The 18,408-nt window shown below is 41.9% G+C and overlaps 2 protein-coding genes across 3 annotated transcripts; one reads left to right on the top strand and one right to left on the bottom strand.

The window, feature by feature from the left end:
- Nucleotides 1-2,287: 2,287 nt before the first annotated feature.
- Nucleotides 2,288-13,756, bottom strand: IK (IK cytokine). Of its 2 annotated transcripts, none has more exons than XM_033154211.1 (20): nucleotides 13,649-13,756; nucleotides 12,610-12,676; nucleotides 11,577-11,669; nucleotides 10,778-10,837; nucleotides 9,836-10,003; nucleotides 9,638-9,752; nucleotides 8,718-8,788; nucleotides 8,447-8,493; nucleotides 8,170-8,333; nucleotides 7,953-8,061; nucleotides 7,462-7,501; nucleotides 6,875-7,094; nucleotides 6,360-6,378; nucleotides 6,124-6,202; nucleotides 5,331-5,411; nucleotides 5,015-5,072; nucleotides 4,468-4,556; nucleotides 4,136-4,244; nucleotides 3,456-3,490; nucleotides 2,288-2,588 (listed from the first exon to the last, which is right to left on the bottom strand). In XM_033154211.1, exons 1-20 carry the CDS (start codon nucleotides 13,662-13,664, stop codon nucleotides 2,561-2,563), a joined length of 1,668 nt encoding a protein of 555 aa, XP_033010102.1. In that variant the 5' UTR covers nucleotides 13,665-13,756; the 3' UTR covers nucleotides 2,288-2,560. The 2 variants fall into 2 exon arrangements, with proteins under 2 accessions (XP_033010102.1, XP_033010101.1); XM_033154210.1 differs by lacking the exon at nucleotides 2,288-2,588 and adding an exon at nucleotides 3,310-3,372 and having other exon boundaries at nucleotides 3,419-3,490.
- Nucleotides 13,757-14,456: 700 nt separating this feature from the next.
- Nucleotides 14,457-18,360, top strand: NDUFA2 (NADH:ubiquinone oxidoreductase subunit A2). The gene is made up of 3 exons (XM_033154209.1): nucleotides 14,457-14,612; nucleotides 16,664-16,770; nucleotides 18,154-18,360. Exons 1-3 carry the CDS (start codon nucleotides 14,506-14,508, stop codon nucleotides 18,243-18,245), a joined length of 306 nt encoding a protein of 101 aa, XP_033010100.1. The 5' UTR covers nucleotides 14,457-14,505; the 3' UTR covers nucleotides 18,246-18,360.
- The last annotated feature ends 48 nt before the right edge of the window (nucleotides 18,361-18,408 follow it).

Genomic DNA, 18,408 nt, shown 5'->3' with positions numbered 1-18,408 from the left:
TGTTTGGAAGGTTGGCAGCCAGATTCGTGAAAACTGGGTTATGACTTATTATTGTGCGATCTGCCCATATGAAATCTTGGGTTTTTTTGCGCAATTACTGCGTTTTCTGATTGATGTTGATTGAATTTAATTTATGGTCATAGAACTATAGAATTGGAAGGGACAACCTAGGATCCAACCCTCTGCAGTGCAGGAAACTCAGCTAAAGCATCCGAGACAGATGGCCCTAACCTCTGCTTAAAAACCTCCCAAGGAATTTAATTTGCTCAGAAATTACAAATACTGTAGTAAAGAAACTTACTGTGTGTTGCCCAAATAATGCTTTCTTTCTTTTTTTGTTAATTAAAGATTTTCTTGGTTTACAAAGTGTGTGTAATGTCTCTCGTATTTTTCCATAAAACATTTTTACAGATCAATTTTAGTTGTTGAGACATAAGGGAGAGAGGGGGAGAAGGAAGTGGGTGGGATGGGGAGATGATGTTTCTATTTTCCTTAATATATGTAGGATTTGGTATCAGCGTCGCTTGTGTTGGTTCTTTGTTGTTTGCTTGTGTTTCTTTGGCGGTGAGAGGTCGCGATTGGCATAGGGTTTGATTGTTTATTTGTGGTTGGCTGTGGTGATCTTTGGTTTCCTGTAAATAATGCTCTTTCTGACCCAGTTGTGTGAAAGGTTCTGGTTGCTGATGGTGGAAGGCAGTGTGTAAATGCTATGGAGTGATGTTGACAGTGCATTTTTTTCTATAAAAAAGTAAAATATTTAGGGGTACTCTCATTTCGACTCAAGAAAATCACCATTTTATAGTTCAGATCAGGAAAAATAAATACAGTAAATGGACAAAAGTACAAAGATTCACAAGATGTTTAGGGGCATGCGTACCCCTGCATCCCCCCAGAAAAAAACACTGGATGTTGAATTTTTAAACTTTTAAAAATGGTCATGTCCATGAAAAGAATGTCAATGCAATCCATCCATATTATTTCTCTGGTAGCGGTGAAGAAGAAGAGAAGTTTGGATTTGATATCCGCTTTATCACTACCCTAAGTGATAAATGCGGGTGGTGCTGTGGGACAAGGTATCAGTCTAAATTTGCTTCACCTTTGCGCTAGAAGAGAGAAAATGAAAATGAAGTTTGTGTGGGGATTTGATAAAGGGAGGAACTTTATCCCTATTAGTAGCCTCTTGTGTCCTTGAAGCAAGTGTTTCTCACACCACAACTCTGAATCGGTGGTGCTTCAAATCCCACAGAAATTGATCTCTTTGTCTCAACTTCATTGAAATGAATGTCCTTTGATTTATACACCTCCATATCCAAACCTCTAGTGTTTGCCTTTGTACAAAAGCCCAAGAAAGAGGAAGCAGCCAGTGTGCTTCAGCCTTCCTTTTCCATGACCAAATGAACAGATTTTTAAAGAGACTTTGTTGACCAAGGAAAACTATTGCTCATCTCCTGCCACCACTTTGCCCACTGATTGCCAAGAGTGGAATAGGCACCCAAACACCTGTATTATCTGTCATGTATGCCAGTTCAAAAGCCCAACTGTTCACTGAAGATGAGAACATCCAATAACCATGGAATATCAAGGATGTTAAAGGAAAAGTCAAGGGGAGGAGGGAACAGGCCTGATTGAGTACCTGCCAGTTTGAGTTTCTAACCCTAATAGGGTTGCTTATAATAGAAGCCAGATGAGTATCTCAACTGTGTGGTTAAAAGACCAGATTTATTCTGCAGTTTTCCACACCAATGCCTGGTAGATGGTTTTAAGTTATGCAATTATTATTATTCAAATAGAGCTGATTTATGTAACATTTATACAAGTAACTGAAGTACACACAATCACTGTTGTATCTGATCAAGACATGCTGGTTTAGTATATGAGATTGCTGTTAACCTGCTGTTTAACCTCCCTGTCACATTATTTTTGGGAAATTATTATTTTAAATTAAACTGTATCCAAATGTTTCCTTTTCTTCTCTGCAATCTGTTCAGTATTTAACTTTTTGTTTATTATAAAGCAGTTGAGCTTCCAAACTTGATAAACAACAGCATTCTTATAAACTCTCCCCTAGAGACATTAATGAGCTGGGAGTGAGGAGAAAAACGTAAAGACACTGCAGAACATTATTGATTGACATCATATTCTAACGATCAACTCAAGAAAGACTTGCTGTAATGCTTTTAATAGAATGAAGAAATTACTACTTTCCAAAAGCAAATACCCCCCATCATACTATTCAAGGAAAGTCTAACTGCATTACTGTTTACAAGAAAAGAAAAAGATCAAAAGGTTTGTAATACAGACATCAATAAGAGATTTTATTGCATCTAAAAGGATTACAAGCCACAAAAACCTAAAGTACAGGCTCCCAGTGAACAGGCACCAGTGCTGCCAATACAGGACAAGGAGGTGTGGCAAGAAGGTTCCTCAGCAGTTGCCCTTTGTGCTTATATGCCCAAGACATGATTCTGAGAGCTGCTCCAGGGCAGGAAGAAGGATCTAAACACTTCCATCAAAGCCCCATCTCCGGTACAGCTGAAGGGGCCAGGAGTTCACGATAACTTCAATATTTTGGTCTCTTCACCTCAACCCTGAAAATACAGACATTTATGAGACACATGATACAGAAGAGTCCAACACAACAGCTCGCAGGAAGTAAAATTTACAACCAGTGGGACTTCAGCACTAATTCAACTCTCCCAGGCCTGAACTTGAATCTTCAGAGTTGCACTCCACCACAGAAGCAGACATGCTCACTAATGCAAAGAATCTGCACTGTGTGCAGTAATACATATCACCTTTCCAAGCCATGGGAACAAAACATGGCTTTGTATAACCTCAGGGATGGTAACATGCAAAGTTACTAAAACATACAAAAGAATCCTTCTGGGCAAGTCCCAGATCATAAAACCTTTTCCTTCAGCTAACAAGTACTTCAGAGACAAGGCTTCTATGGTGAAGACTAAATGGGCAGGTAATTTCAGTGGCATTCTGATTTATCGGCACCCACATATTGCCAGCAATAAAACCATAAAGGGGTGGATGAAATAGCAGATAAATTGCATGGGCAAAACTCTACAGCTGCACACCCACAAACCATTCTGAATATTCAATTAAGAGGTGACAGAATAAAGGTAAGGCCCTATTTCAGTTTTATGTGCACCCCATAGTTAATGAATCATAGTTGGGGGTCTGGACAATTGGGCTTGTGAAAGGTGTAATTTGGCCTCACTGTTTAGGAATGTGAAAAAAAATGCATGGGTCAGAGCAAAAACCTTCAAGGAGAATATTCCTCAGTCCATACATGCTGAACCCTCACCCCCTCGATCACAAGACCACCACAACTAAGTCACAGCACTCTGTTGAAGACCCATAAGGGCGAGTGCACCGCAGGGAGTGGACTCCAGGAGTAGCACTCGTACAGCAGCAGATTCTCAAGTAAAAGCATTTCTACTAACCCATCAGCCTCCAACTTCTTCCTTTTCTCGATGATCTGCAGAGAAGTTATAATCACTGCATTACAATTACTGTATTATGTATACAGGGTTGTATCCAATGACATAATTAAGTTTGTGCAAGGACTTCCACTTGCACAACAAAAGTTCCCCTCCCCCCACATGCCTCTCAGATCTGTTCCGGAGCAGGTTTGGGAGCAGCACTGTCAGAGGGCACTTCCACTGTGCAAACTAAACCACTTCACAACTTTTAAACTAAACCCACAACTTTTAAAGCTTCCTATGTTAGGAAGGTACTGAGGTTTAGCAAAGGAGCATGCAACAACACATAACAGAAAACTACTGATTTCTAGCAGGCTAGATCAGCATTTGATGTGTTACACAAGGGAAAGCAGAGGAACAGTCTACAAGTTTTTAGGAGGAGGAATTGTTTTCCTTGCTGGGTTTCTCAGCAATAGAATAAACAGGACCGTAGAACTACTTTGGGAATACTGAAGACCAATACACAAAGACGGAGAAAATATATGCATGTGACTGAGTAAGCTGGCCAAAGATCCATTCTCCTCTTAATCTTAAACTCTGGAAAATGTCTGTGGTACTCTGAATAAAGTTCTGGAAAAAACTGCACATTCAGATGGGAAAAGGGAATATAACTAAAGAGCCGTTCTGCTCAAAATGCTCACCGCACTGATCTTTTTCCACTGCCGATCCAACTCCGCTTTGTCATTGGTCTCCTTGAAACGACGTGTCTTACGGCCTTCAGACATCTTAATTCCATACTGGAAAGCCGCTCTAGGATAAAACAGCAAAAACTCTTAAAATGGAGGTGAAATTCCTTCAGCAGGAAGGCTAGGTTCAAAACAAGCCTTCCCGTGGTCTAAATATACATTCCCACCAATGCTACAGGAAGCAGCTGACTTGTAGGGTCCTCCCAAAAGGTTAAAATGCTGGACCCACCATAACCCATTGCTTCTGCTTCTCCCACTCTTACCCTCAGGATAAGCGGCAAACTTACTTGGGCAGAGCCTCTTTGTTATTCATGTACTCGCTATATTCTTCTTGTGTGTCAAAGTCCCAGCGACCAAGGGGTCCCTTTTTATTTCCCTTGAGGAGAGAGGAAAAAAATATAAACTTAATATATCCATGTAGGAGAACCATATTTCTGCAGGCTCCATAAGAAAGAGCAACCCCAAAATCCATTGGACTCCCCACAACTATCATGCCAAGGAGGAACGTTTAAGACCACTCTGACCCTTGCTATAATAGTTTTCTACTTGCAAGGAGGTTGGTTGTTATATTGAGGAGCACCTGGGGTAGGGGGGGATTAGTCCCACACATGCAGCCTGAAGCAGTAGAATCAAATCTACACACTTCGTTCTGCCACAAGCCAGGCCAGAGTGTGAGGAGTTGCCACCACACAGTCCAATGGGAAATGAGAGTCATGTGAAATCTTAGGCAGTTCAAAATCTACACTCTAGGGGACATCGCAACTAATAATATTCCCCCCAAATATCAGCCCCACCCCGAAGTAGAAATGCTTATCTAACAAATTGACAGTTTACCTGATCCATTTTGCTGTAGTCTACTTCTTCATCACTATCCACAGCCATGTCATCCATGCTAAAAAGAAAAGGGATACAATTGGATGCTCTTATTTATACTTGCAGCCCCAAGTCTGGATAATTCCAAGTTTCACCAATTTGCAAAGACTCCAGATTAATATAATTTGCTTGCCAGTGAAGAGGAGTACTTAATCACAAATATTGCAAACAGCTGCCCTTAATATTGTCCGCTAAATATTAGGATAAGGCAAGTAAATATCTTGCTTGGCTTCGTGTGGTTCCCCAGAGCCCACATCCCATTTCGAGGAATACTTACGTTGCAGGGTAGCATTCAGCATAGCTGTTTGACATCCCAAAGAAGTCGCCCAATTGCTTTTTGTCTTCAGGCTTTTTTAATGTGCCCAGAGTTAAGGGAAAATATAATACAGGCATATCTAGGGTCAGAAAGCATCTGACATAGGAAAGCGTTGTCACCCAAAGTAATTGGGAAGTTTAGATCTATATGGGATGGCAGGAGAATAGAAAAGAAGCAGTCCTTAAGAGTCAACCAAGTCCCTCGTTTCTCCTTAGCAATTCAAGGAGTTAATGGCCCCAAAATTTGATGGTAAGAGATGGACCCTCCCCACTTATTGCTCCAATTCTCTATCAATAGCAGCTACTTCTTTACGGATACCAGCAGCACATGAGGCAAGTTACAGGTATTTGGAAATACCTTTTCCCTACACTTGTTTGTCTCACAGTGGTAATTAAAACACTCTACCATGTTAGTTCAAGGCAAGGAAATCTTCCCATCCCATCTTGCTCTCAGAAGCCAGTAGCCAGCAGCTTCTTGGTCACTTGAAGCATACACGGATCTCAAAAAGGAAAGGTGGGGAAAAGGATCTCCTTTTCTGAATACTTAAAACTAAATGCTTCTGCCTAAAGGACCAGTGTCTTCTGGAGCTTTCCCAACTACACAAGAGGGAAGTATCAGCTTCAAATGAAGGTCTGAGCCTAAAGCGAGAGACAGTTTTCTATAAAGGAGGCTAGTAAAGGTACATCAAACAGCCAACTGTAGCCATTTGCACCCAGTGCCAGCACACATTTGTATATGCATATAAAAAGGATATGATTCTGGCCCTTCCCAGCCACCTGCACCAGCAAACTTCTCATTGATTGATTTAATCAGCTCTTTGGCTGAGCCAGGTCCTGGAAACAGTTTCATAAGAAGGTTAAGAAAGAAGCATACCTTTGGTTCACCTTTTATTTTAATGTTTGAAATGGTTAAAAGTTAAAATGTATAAAATTGTGAAAAACCAATTAATTTTTTTAAAAAAGAAAGAAAGAAAGAAAGAAAGAAGCATACCTTTGTCGATATCAATAGGCTAAGGAGGAAAGAAAGAGCACGTTACTCTAACATGGCAACTAAAAAGCAAGATGAACACCAGTCATTTGATGGGAGCAGGGTGAAGTGATGCAGGCCAGTTAAGTGCTAATTCTTCTCCATACACAGTATACTCCACTGCCTTCTCCCCCTTGCCAAAATATTCATCCTGAGCCCAGATTGGAAAATCTGCACCACTTGAACACATATAGTCTCAATTTATTTAAAACAAATCACCAGTATCAAATTATCCCTACCTCTAGGAGGATTTTATACTCATTTTATCACTGCAAGTTCCAGTAGTGGTTGGGTGCCAGGCAAAAACATTCTTCTTATTCCAGCTGATTAAACCATCTATGGCCTTTTAAATGTGGGCGGTTATTTTTTGTCTGTTACTATGTTTTGTATTTTTGTGTTTTTATATTGTAACCAGCCCTGTGACCCTTGGGGGAAGGGCGGTATAGAAAGCTTTCATGGCCAAAGTACTCTCTGCTCACCTCATCATCAGCTTTGGGTTTCTCAAAGTAGCTGTGCCTCTTCTTCTCCTCCTCACGTTCACGCTCTCTCTCTCGGTCGCGCTCACGATCTCGCTCATGTTCCCTGTCTCTCTCTCTCTCTCTTTCCCGCTCTCGGTCCCGTTCCCTGTACCTCTCTCGCTCCTTCTCTCGTGGCACTTTTGCCGCAGACGGCACATAATCACCAATGTCATCAAAAATACTATTTGCCAAAAAGATACAAATGAAAAAGGCATGAAACGTAAATATACACCAGCCTCAAAGACAGTAGGACATTTCTTACAGGCTCCTTGAACAAATTACTCCATCAATCAATCCTGCTACCAATTTGATGGATCCCAAGGTGGCCTCTTCTTGCTAAAATATTACTGTTTCCTGCGCTCTGGGAGAGTGAGAAGCCAAAATTAGCCCACTTACTTATTCCCTCCTAAGGTCTGCTGGAGGAGCCTTCAAGACCTCTCATTTCAACCAAGTAAGAGCTTCTCGTCAAGGATGCCAAATGCAATTAAAAGGAGTCTTGCTAAAAACCTGGAGGATAATCCACCCAGCAAAGAAGGTAGCTTACTTACCTCATATCTGCTTCTGGAGGTTTCTTTTCATCTAGTTTTCCTACAAACAGAGAAATCGGAATGAGCCTACTTCTGTGTTCATGTTATCTGTTTCAGCTTTGTTGTCTTAGGAGGGGATAATGAAAACACTATATTGCAGATATATGTGACATCTGTGCATTGTGGCATGTGAAACTACACGCTTGACGGTTGAGGTCACTCAGCTTGTGCCTCTTCACCTGCCAAAGAGGCAAGAAGATGCAGATAAAGTACAGTTCACACTAATTTCTCCCATTTTAAGTGGTTTCCTCAACTAGGAACTCACCCCTGCAGGGTAAAAAACAACAACACTAGCATCAGAATTCTGATAAGAAAAATTCTGGTGTCTCCCTGCCATTTGTTTAATTTGTCCACATTTTAACGACACTTTTCCCTTCAATGCCCCTTGTGCTTATGGGAAAAGATCCCGTCAGATCCGTACATCCCGTCAGATCCCAAAATACAAGGCCCACCTTTGTCTTTCTTCTTCAACTTTTTGTTACGAGTGCCTTGCCTCAAGTAGGAAAGAATCTGGGTCAATTTACTGATAACGATGTCATTTGTAGTCAGTGTTGTTTGGGCCTAGAAGCAAAGTCAAAGGTATCAGACCTCAATAGATAATGTGTGCCTCATCATACGCACAGTAAGAAAAGCACCTGCTAATTCAGAGAAAGCATTCATAACTTTTACCTCCATGGTAGGGCAATCAGCCTTGCTTCGGATCAAGGTGGTAGGAATATCTGTGTCTGCATATTCATCATCAAGATCCACCACATATGCCATCCTCCCTGGCAGGAAGAGCTCATTTCGCTCATATGCCTTGCTCTTGAATAGCATTCGATAGATGTTTCGACCTAGGAAGGATGGGGATTTGGTGACACTAGAATATTTGAGCTACTTGCTCATGGCACCATGATAGTCACAACATTGCAACCAAAGTTCATAGAACATATATGAATATGCCTACCCAAACGAGTCTTGAATTCAATTTTGTTTTCTGGATCTTCATCTTTTCTAAAAGAGAAACAAAATGAATAGATATAAGACGTTCTCTGTTAAGCTAGAACAGCCATAGGCAAACTCCAGCCCTCCAGATGTTTGGGACTACAATTCCCATCATCCCTAGCTTACAGGTCAGGGATGAAGGGAATTGTAGTCCCAAACATCTGGAGGGCCGGAGTTTGCCTATAACCCGAGCTAGAAAGTCACAAGCCAGAGTTTGTCTTGTTACCACTTACTTGGTTTCTTTTTGTGGCTTCTCCATCAGTTCCTCTTCTTCCTTTTCTTTGCTGGAAATCTCAGCACGCACCTGACCAGAGAGAAATTTCCTTCAAAATGCTAGCGGAGTCCCAAAACCCAACAAATTGGGTAAGCTTTCTCTTACACGTTGGCAAAGGAATGTACGTTGCTCTGGAGTTACCCGTGTGACAGTATCAATTGGTGATCTACACAGAATATATGAACCTGAAGTTATTTGTATGAGACTGTGTCAGTGTTACGTTACTCCTGGTTTTGTTACTAATTTTGGGTGGGTGTGATTTTTATCACGCCATGTGTGCTCTGTATACAATGTATGTCGGAAAACTCAACGAAGACTTTACAAAATGCTACTCTAAGCTATAAATAATTTATAAACAAGGTTGTAACTGAAAAGCAAAGCAACAGTAGTGTTTATTTATTTATAACAGCCTTAATCTCTTCAGGAAGAGATAAATTACCAGAACAAGGTGGAGGCTGAATAAAGTCAAATTTCCCCACCTGTTGCATTATTCGCATCTGAAAAATACAGTCAGTGGCCATTCAGACAGAGGAAGTACCAGGTGACCACATATATGAAGTAGTTTATCTTGTGCAGTTATAGGCCAACTGCATAACTTAACAACCAACAACAATCTCTTAACAACAAAATCTCTAGCAACCAATAAAACACACAAAATTCCAGACAAGTTTAATACTGCATAGATTATCAGTGTTCTTGATCAAACAGAAGTAAAAAAATCCTTAAAGGGACGGACATTACATATCAAATATGGAATGGTGGCAAAGGGAATAGCAATTTAGTTATCAACAACATGCATTACTGGAGATCTCACTGAACACATGGGGAAGGTTCTCCAACATGAGAATTGCTTATTTACTATTGTATCATCTGGCTCACCTTCTGTAGCAAAGCAAAATCCAGACCCTTCACCAAGTGAGTGTGCTCCATGTCACCACCCAAGAATTTGGACTCCTGAATCAACTGCCGCCTCTTTTCTGCAGCTGATTTGTCCCTAATGCAATAAAAAGAAACTCCATGACATCACAGCCACATTGTATTGCAAAGCAGAAAGGCAAAAACTGTGACTGCACTCACGCTTCTGCAGTGGGTCCCACTGCCCTGTAGTTAGCAGTTGTGCTGATCAGCTCTGTTTCCTCGTAGTCCTTGTTGACACCATCTCTTCTCTCCTTTGCACGGTCCCTGTATTTCTCAGCCAGCTCCCTCTCTCGCTCAATCTCTTGTTGGCGTAGCTTTGCATAGTAGCTGGCGTGAGAAAAACAAACAGATTATCACTGAAATATTCAAATCATGGTATTATAAGAGAATTCCCAGTTCTCTTTAACAGCTTCAGAGATAATAGCTAGAATTGTGAAGGCTTGTCTCTGGCATCTTCAGTTAAATGCCCTTCTCTGGATCCTGCCTCCCTGAAGTGATGAGCTACACGTGGCTACAGGCTTTGTAGACATGTCACCAATACTTCATGATCAAAGATTTCAAAGGCCACAGAAATATAATAATAATAATAATAATAATAATAATAATAATAATAATAATAATAATAATATCCCGCCCATCTGACCGGGTTTCCCCAGCCACTCTGGGCGGCTTCCAACAGAGCATTAAAATCTATTAAACATTAAAAGCTTCCCTAAACGGGGCTGCCTTCATGTCTTGATCTAATAAGATCAAGAGGATAAGCAATACCTCATCAAGCTCCAAGTGAATCACTGACTGAAGTCACAAGTGTAATCTCAGCACTACAACCAGGGTAAAAGTCAAGATGGCAGAAGCAGAGAAAACTAAGAGTGTCCAGGTGTTTCTGAAGATGTTCATTACCACCACTATACAGAAGGTAATTCAATGGGGATAAATAAGGCATAATATTTCTTTTAAGGTCAACTAATCACTGGGTATCCCTCTCTTAGCAAGGAGACAGCCTGACTTTTTCTGGCAGGGTTTTTTATTTAGGATTTTTCCTCCACATTAAGGAAACATCAGGGCCTTAGGAAAGCTTTGGATCAAAATTTCTCAATTTACCTTTTCTTTTTTCTCCTCCGAGCAGCTGGATCTTCATCTTCATTGTACTCTCTTGGCATCCTAAACAGGACAAAAAAATGTGCTCACAGAATGCCCAACTTTGAGAGTGTGCTAGGAACATGCTTGGGATAGGTCATTTCATGCCATTTAATAAAACAATTAGCTCAGTCAAAGGAAGCCAAAGGTGACCATGAAAGCCTTCTGAGTAAGTTTTGAGGATGCTTTAAGATATGCATATAGATTTTGAGAGCCAGGTAGCATACTGGCAAAACATAGCTGCAAAATCCCCAAAACAAATTTTGCCCCAGTCATATGTGGTAGCGTTCTCTCAGTCTCTGCCCATCTCGTTAACACTTTAGGATAATACTATCTTATCTTTCATTCTGTAAGGACTGATATAATGCATGTGAAATGCTTTGAACACTCAAAAGCAGGTGTAGCCAACTTGATGCCCTCTTGGCAGCCAACTCCCATCAGCCCTAACCAGCATGGCCAATGATTGGGGTGATAAGAATTATAATGTAGCAACACCCAGAGGGCACTAAAAACAATACTGCTGCTCTATAAAGTATTATTATTACTACTGCCAAGCATGATCACTATTGTTTTAAGATCAATGTATTAGCCTCATTTGATACCTAATTCTGAATTTAGTTTCTTTTTATTTTGTGCCCAAATTATACAGAATGCACAAGCTTATGCCCAAACTAAGTACTGAATAAATATGTACCAGCTGACCAGGGGTGGGCAGGGGACAGGGAGAAAGTTTTGTTAAATAGTACAGAAATTACATGCTTACTCATGATGGCGAGATTTGGAAGGTGGTGCAGATGTTGGAGCTGCTCGTGGGGTCATAAGAAGTTTTCGGAAGTCTTCATTGGTCAGTTTAGATCTAGAATAAAAACAATTGTGATTTACTGCCAAAAAACCCACAATACATTATCCTGCCTTCAACACATCATGATACGAGATTTATTGAAGGACAAAAACTTTCCAAATTCCATTTTGTGATACCAAATAGCCAACATGCTTGTATGGACTCAAAAACCTCTGCAAGCAAAACAAAAACAAAAAACAGGCATCCATTGGCTATCCTGTCCTCCTCCATTGGTTGAAGCAGGAAAATTAGCTGATGGGCGGTGGGACAGTGGTGGGTGGGAGGACACAGAACAAAAACAAAATGCATTAGGGCACTGCAGCACACAATATTGTTCCATCATGATTTGGTAGCTGTAATGAACTACACATGATTCCCTCATCTGCACTGGCTAGAATTCCACTTATCCAGTTCTTTTGGTACTTTGCAATAGTAGTGGCATGAATCCAGAACTTTTCAGTAGTCTTGATAGCCGGGCTCATGGTTGCCAAGACCCCTTATCCCTAACTACATGCTGCATCCCTGTATGATGCTATAGACAATCCCCTGATCCAGGCATAGGCAACCTTCGGCTCTCCAGATGTTTTGGACTACAATTCCCATCATCCCTGACAACTGGTCCTGTTAGCTAGGGATCATGGGAGTTGTAGGCCAAAACATCTGGAGAGCCGAAGGTTGCCTATGCCTGCCCTGATCCCACCTCCAGTTTCAAGTTCAGGATTGTCCATGTGGTTGCCTTGGGATTCACTATCCCAGCACAACTGGTAGGATAATCCCACACCTCCCCAGCTCTAAGGTAGAAAAGAGAAGGATGGGCAATCCTTGAATCACCCTTGCTGGAAGCCAATAGAACACTCACCACAGTGAGTAGTTTAGTGACACCTGGACAGCAGCGATGGTAAAAACAGGACGCTTGAACCATCTAACACAAAACATAACAAAAAGTTCTACTCACTGGTGAAAGGAATGAGAATCATCCACCTCATGGCCATCTGGGGCCAGAGGATTAGAGAACGGCTCACCTAGAAAGAAGAAAAAGAAGTTATTCCAAGTCAACGCAATACACATGCTGCGCTGCCAAACATGTAAACACATCATTTGCACAGATTATTGCAGGGTGTTCATTCAGAAATGAAACCACCCAGAGAAAGAAAAACAAACAAAAAACAATGAAGATGGAACTTCAGTGTGTCAGATACTGCACATTTGCTGGGATAGTGAATCCCTGCAAATGTGAGCTGCAAATGTGACCAGCTGCTATCTTTGCTGCAAGGAAGCAATTGGAGACAAAGTTAGCAAAGAGCAGGAGACTCTTAAGAGCAGGAGTGAGGAACCTACACACACACAAAAAAAATGTTGTTGAACTACAACTTCCACCAGCCCCAGCAAATGTGGCTAAGGGCAAGAGAAAAATGGGAGTTGTAGTACATCAGTGCCTGGTCCCCACAGCTACTCTGGACTGCCACTGCCTACCCAAGTTAGGATCGCCCCCTTCCTTCCCAGCCACCCCACAGATTAAACCCCAGGCAATGTGCCACAGGCGCAACTAAATTAATTTATCTACCGGTATCTCACAAAATGTACACATCCCTTGGTTGTTAAAACAACACAAAACCCTCAGAGCTGTTTACACAAAGGTGAGGCGATAAAATCGAGAGAGATTCACAACCCCACATTGGAACGTGGAAAGGTTGAGCGAGGGTGTTTTCGGCAGTCGCCCCAAAGGGGGACACGGCGAAGGCCCCTGCCTGGTCTCAAGTGGCAGGGAGTTCCGAAGCGCCGGATCCACGGCCACGCTCTTCCGGGGTCGCAGCGGGCCTTACGGGGCGCCTGCTGCAACTCGCGCCGATTCCGGTGGGCGCGTGAGGGGGCGAAGAAGAAGACGAAAACTCTCTCTCAGACACGGCCGGTACCTCATCGGGCAACTATATTCCCCCCCCCCCCACGGAGAAACACGGCCTCCCCGCCCCCCCGCGCTCTCAGGAGACACTCACTCTCCCGCTCCGGCATCTTCGCTCTCGCCGCCGCCGCCGCCGGGGGTCTCGGCCTGAGGTAAAAAGAAACACAACAACAACAACGCAGCGAAACCCCTTCGCTTTTCCCACAAGGCACCGCGCGGAGGAAGGAGGCGGGGGAAGGGGCACAGCCTGTGACCCACAACGCCCTGCGCGGAGATCGAGAATATAGAGAGAAATAATATTATAAACCTGTCTGTCATTGCCTCAATAGCAAAATTCCGGGTTTACTTGGGAAGCCACGTATTATTATTATTATTATTATTATTATTATTATTATTATTATTATTATTATTATTCCCCTGGCAGGGGGCTGGGGCGTGAAAATTGACTCTGGAAATCCACCCGGGAATGTAGCATGTTTGCCAAGAAGATAAGCGGTTCCTACTTCTTCTGACATGGGCTTTATTTCATATGGTCACCCGTCACACACACCCCCCAAACACAACTAGTCACATTTTATTTTTTTGAAAATAGCCTTGCCAATCCTAACTGAATGATATGCATTTAGACTCGAGCATGAAATCTTGGGTTTCCAATGGGTTGGTCGGTCTCTATTCAGCCCCAGGGAGAGAGGCGTCGGGCGGGGGTAGAATTAGAAGTACCCTCATTGCACCTTTGGTGTATCGCTCTATCCTTTAAGTCTATGGTTCGGTGCAGCCGATTGATTGGTTGATTTACCCACAATACCGCGCGACTCCCCAGAACAACTTTGCATAGCCACGCCCGTCGCGTTGTGCTGATTGGCCGCGAAGACGACTAGAATTAAACCAACGGGACGCGCCGATTGGCCAGCAGGTTGCGCTTCGGGGAGCGGGGGAACCCCGAGTGCCAAGATGGCGGCCTCCTCAGCTGCGCGGGTCGTTCAGGGCGGCCTCTCTCGGAACCTCAAGGAGATCCGGATCCACCTCTGCCAGCGCTCGCCGGCCAGCCAGGGGGTCAGGTACGCGAGGGGACGGGAGGCCTTTCCCTCCCCTGACAGCCCGGCCTTTCCCGCTCATTTTTTTTAATAGGTTGCAGCTTGATAGGTCGTGGGCAGATGCTCACAGGCAGCTTTATTATTATAATTATTGTTACTGTCATATATTTACTGTGCTCATGTCCCGCTTTTTTTCTCTTTCAGGGACTTGAAGCGGCTTAGAGATAAAAATTAAGAACCGCTAAATAAAAATAGGAAAAGCAATAATTAAAAACAATTAAGTATTCATAGAATCATAGCCTCTCTAGGTGAGGTTTGCTGGTTTGCTTAGGGAACGGGGGACGCCGGCATGGAAGGAAATAATAGTGGCCGTTAGTTGTCCTTTTGCGTGTTCTTATCAAACACTTGAAAAAAACTCCCAGAACAAGCCATAGTGGACTTGTACTCAAAAAGGAATCATAGAATCATAGTAGGGTTGGAAGGAATCCCGAGGGTCATCTAGTCAACCGCCTGCAATGCAGGAATCTGAACTAAAGCATCCAGGGCAGATGACCATGGATGCTTTATCTGAGATTTCTGCATTGCAGGGGTTGGAATAGATTGATAGGAAAGTGTGTGTGTGTGTGTGTGTGTGTGTGTTACAATAAAAACAGCAGAGCACCAGCTTTACTACTAGGAATGGACATTTGTTTTGAATCACAAAAGCAAAGGTAAAAACCATGTTGACTAATAAGGAAAAAAGCCCCAAAGGCTTATTATTTATTAAATGTGTATACCGCCCTTTATCTGAAGATCTCAGGGCAGTTCACAGCATAAAATTAAAAGATAAAAACACAAAATATTTAATAAAACAAGAACAAAAACAATACAAATAACCCCCACATTTTATATGATAAAGGATATTAATCAGCCAATAATATTAGAAGCAATACCTTTACAAGGCCAACTAGTGCTTTTATTAGGGAGGGGGAGCAGTAAGAGTAAAAAATGAGGTTTCAATACTCCTATCGTGACAAAGGCGCTGTGGGTGTCCTAACACAGATTATGGTAATTTGATTTGGATGTACCCAATAGGTCAGCCCACCTTGAATACTTTATTGTGATAGCAGGTAACCAACTGAGCAGAGAAGCCACAAAGCCAAGTCCAGTGCTGTTCTACCGTAGTTGTCATATATACAGTATATGCCACTGAAGAAGTTTGCTAAAGCTTAAACACATCTGGTATCCTCAGGATATATAGAACAGTGTGCCGCGAGATGTTGCCTGGTGTGCCGTGGGAAAAATTGAAAAATTCAAGAGAATTACTTTATATATAGTCAATATAGGCACAGAGTTAAATTTTTTAACATTTTCTAATGGTGGTGTGCCTCATGATTTTTTTCATGAAACAAGTGTGCCTTTGCCCAAAAAAGGTTGAAAAACACTGATATAGAACATTACTGGATTATATTAACCTTTTTTAGGCTACTGGAATTTTTTTTTTAGGGGAAAAAGTGATATACAGTTAAACCTCAGTTCCCAAATGGCTGTTTTCAAACATTTCGGCTCCCAGAGCTGAAAACCTTAAAGTAAATGCTCTGGTTTTCAAACTTTTTTGGAAGCTGAACTTCCAATGCGGCTTCCGCTTGAGTGCAGGATGCTCTTGCAACCATTCGGAATCCGTACCTCAGTTGTTGAAGGTTTCAGAAGCCGAACAAGCTTCTGGAATGGATTACGTTCAACAACTGAGGTTTGACTGTACTATTCATATTGTTTTCTTCACACCTTGCTGAGCTTTAGCTCAGTTTTTAAACTGTGTTCATGGGAAACTGGGTTTTTAAGAAATTTCTAATGTTGGACAAGCTGCTCTGAAATACAGTGTACTTATCACTACAACTCTGGAATTTTGTTGGATGTGTTTGGAGCACACCCAGTTGTTTAAAAAATGGCAAGAGTCCTAGAACATGCCCCCAAAACCCTATGCTCCAGATAAATATAGGAAATATTCTCTGAAACAATCTGTATCCTACTGACTTTTCCTGAAAGTGTAGAAGACCCTCAGCCTAATGCATGCTGGTGTGTTTGCTTCTTTGCAGAGATTTCATTAAACAACATTATGTGACTTTAAAGAAAGCAAATCCAGATTTTCCTATCCTGATCAGAGAGTGCTCAGATGTGCAACCCAAGCTCTGGGCTAGATATGGTGAGTTGGGGGGGGATGTATGTTACAAGTTTGCTATACAATTTTTATTGTTGAATGCCACTAGCAAACACTTCTTGGACAACTCCAGCCCAGTAAGCCACTTGCACTTTCTCCCCACAACTGCTCCAAATCTGCTCTGTAATGTTTTCTCTCCCATACAAATAGATCATGCTGGAAAACATTTACATTGACAGACAACAGAAATCTTGGCAGTTTTTTCAAATGTTGGCTGGTAGTGGGAACAGAGCTGGCACTCTCTTCTAATTGAAATATTTCAAATGTCTGTCCCCAGGGTGCTTTCCCCCCTGGATTTACCTTTTAGAATTTTTAAACAAAAAATGTTTTTTTTTAAAATCGAGTTAGAATTTTTTTGTTCACGAGAGCTGCTTTTGTTGGACAAGGAAATTGCTGCATCTCTGTAATGCAGAAGGGATGAAGAGAAAAATTGATAAACAAGAGAGTGGATAGAAATGGTCTGTGGCTGCCAGAGGAAACTTAATTGAGCACATAGCCTATGGCAAATAATGAATGATCTCCCTCTCTCCCCCAACCCAAGGGCTCTTGTTTCAACACTAATCCCACTCATTTCCCTCCAAAATAGGTTCTGTTTAAAAAGTTCAACAGCTTTTAAGTTTTAAAGTAAACTTAGCTAGTCTTGACTTAATTAAGGCTCTGGCCCCTGACTTAATATTTCTGATACCTGTCACCATGAGGCCTCTTTACTAGTACTTTGCCAGATACATCTAAATAGAGAATAGTGACATTGAATCATATGCTTTAACACCTTCTGTAAATACTGACATAGCGTCAGTCCTACAGCAGACTAAGGACTGATAGTGAGAACCTTTCTTCTAGCTTTATCTGATGTGGCAGCTTGGATGTCAAGTCCACAAAGTGTGGGGCAGCTAAGGATGGACCTGCTGGCCAAATCCTGTTCCCCACCCCTGAAGCAGAAGTGAATGTCAGCTTTTCTGAAAAGCATTTGTTTGCACCAAGTCTGTGCTAGTGCATCCAAAAGCAATGCAGGTTATAGGTGGAACACATCCCCCTTGGGCACTGCATTTCAGTTATTTTAATGTAGTGGCTTCCTGAAAGTAGAAATCCCTGTATCATGCATTGTCTGTGCAGGGTGTTTTGTTCCCTAACACTGCTTGACAGTGAAATTGTAGGAAAGTGAGGCTGCTATGTGTATGCATTTCCTGAGTTCTATTGCTGTACCTACATTTACATCTGTGTATAGTAAAACAGAGCATGTCTAAAGGGAACTGTTAGCAGTGTAGGTTGCAAACACATGGTGGCTCAATCAAAGTGTCTGAAATCATTTCTTCAAATGAAAACTGTCCGTGGTATATGCCTTTCACCCAACTTTTGTGTTTTCCTTAGCATTTGGCAGAGAGAAGAGTGTATCACTGAATAACCTAAACGTGGACCAAGTTGCCAAAGCCTTGGAGAATGTTGTTAACAGCAAAGCATAAGGAAAACAAATGGCAGCTGAATTTGAGTCTAATTCCAGATGTAGATCACTTCTATGTGTAACTTGCATATAAAAGAATTCAACTTAGAAAATAAAGCTAAAGTATCTTGTTTAAGTCAAGATGGTCCCCTGTAAGTTGATTTTTCTCGCACTCTATTGTTAAA

The sequence above is a fragment of the Lacerta agilis genome, chromosome 7, assembly GCF_009819535.1.
Source record: "Lacerta agilis isolate rLacAgi1 chromosome 7, rLacAgi1.pri, whole genome shotgun sequence".
NCBI lineage: Eukaryota > Metazoa > Chordata > Lepidosauria > Squamata > Lacertidae > Lacerta > Lacerta agilis.
This window is presented reverse-complemented; position numbering and strand designations above follow the sequence as displayed.

What these genes read in the sequence shown, in the direction of transcription:
- NDUFA2 (XM_033154209.1), top strand. Translation starts at nt 14,506, where the DNA reads ATGGCGGCCTCCTCAGCTGCGCGGGTCGTTCAGGGCGGCCTCTCTCGG. An exon ending in CCGGCCAGCCAGGGGGTCAG is followed by an intron (nt 14,613 to 16,663) that starts GTACGCGAGGGG and finishes GCTTCTTTGCAG; the next exon opens with AGATTTCATTAAACAACATT. An exon ending in CAAGCTCTGGGCTAGATATG is followed by an intron (nt 16,771 to 18,153) that starts GTGAGTTGGGGG and finishes TGTTTTCCTTAG; the next exon opens with CATTTGGCAGAGAGAAGAGT.
- IK (XM_033154210.1), bottom strand. An exon ending in AAGCCACAAAAAGAAACCAA is followed by an intron (nt 8,494 to 8,717) that starts GTAAGTGGTAAC and finishes TTTCTCTTTTAG; the next exon opens with AAAAGATGAAGATCCAGAAA. An exon ending in AACAAAGAGGCTCTGCCCAA is followed by an intron (nt 4,245 to 4,467) that starts GTAAGTTTGCCG and finishes GTTTTATCCTAG; the next exon opens with AGCGGCTTTCCAGTATGGAA.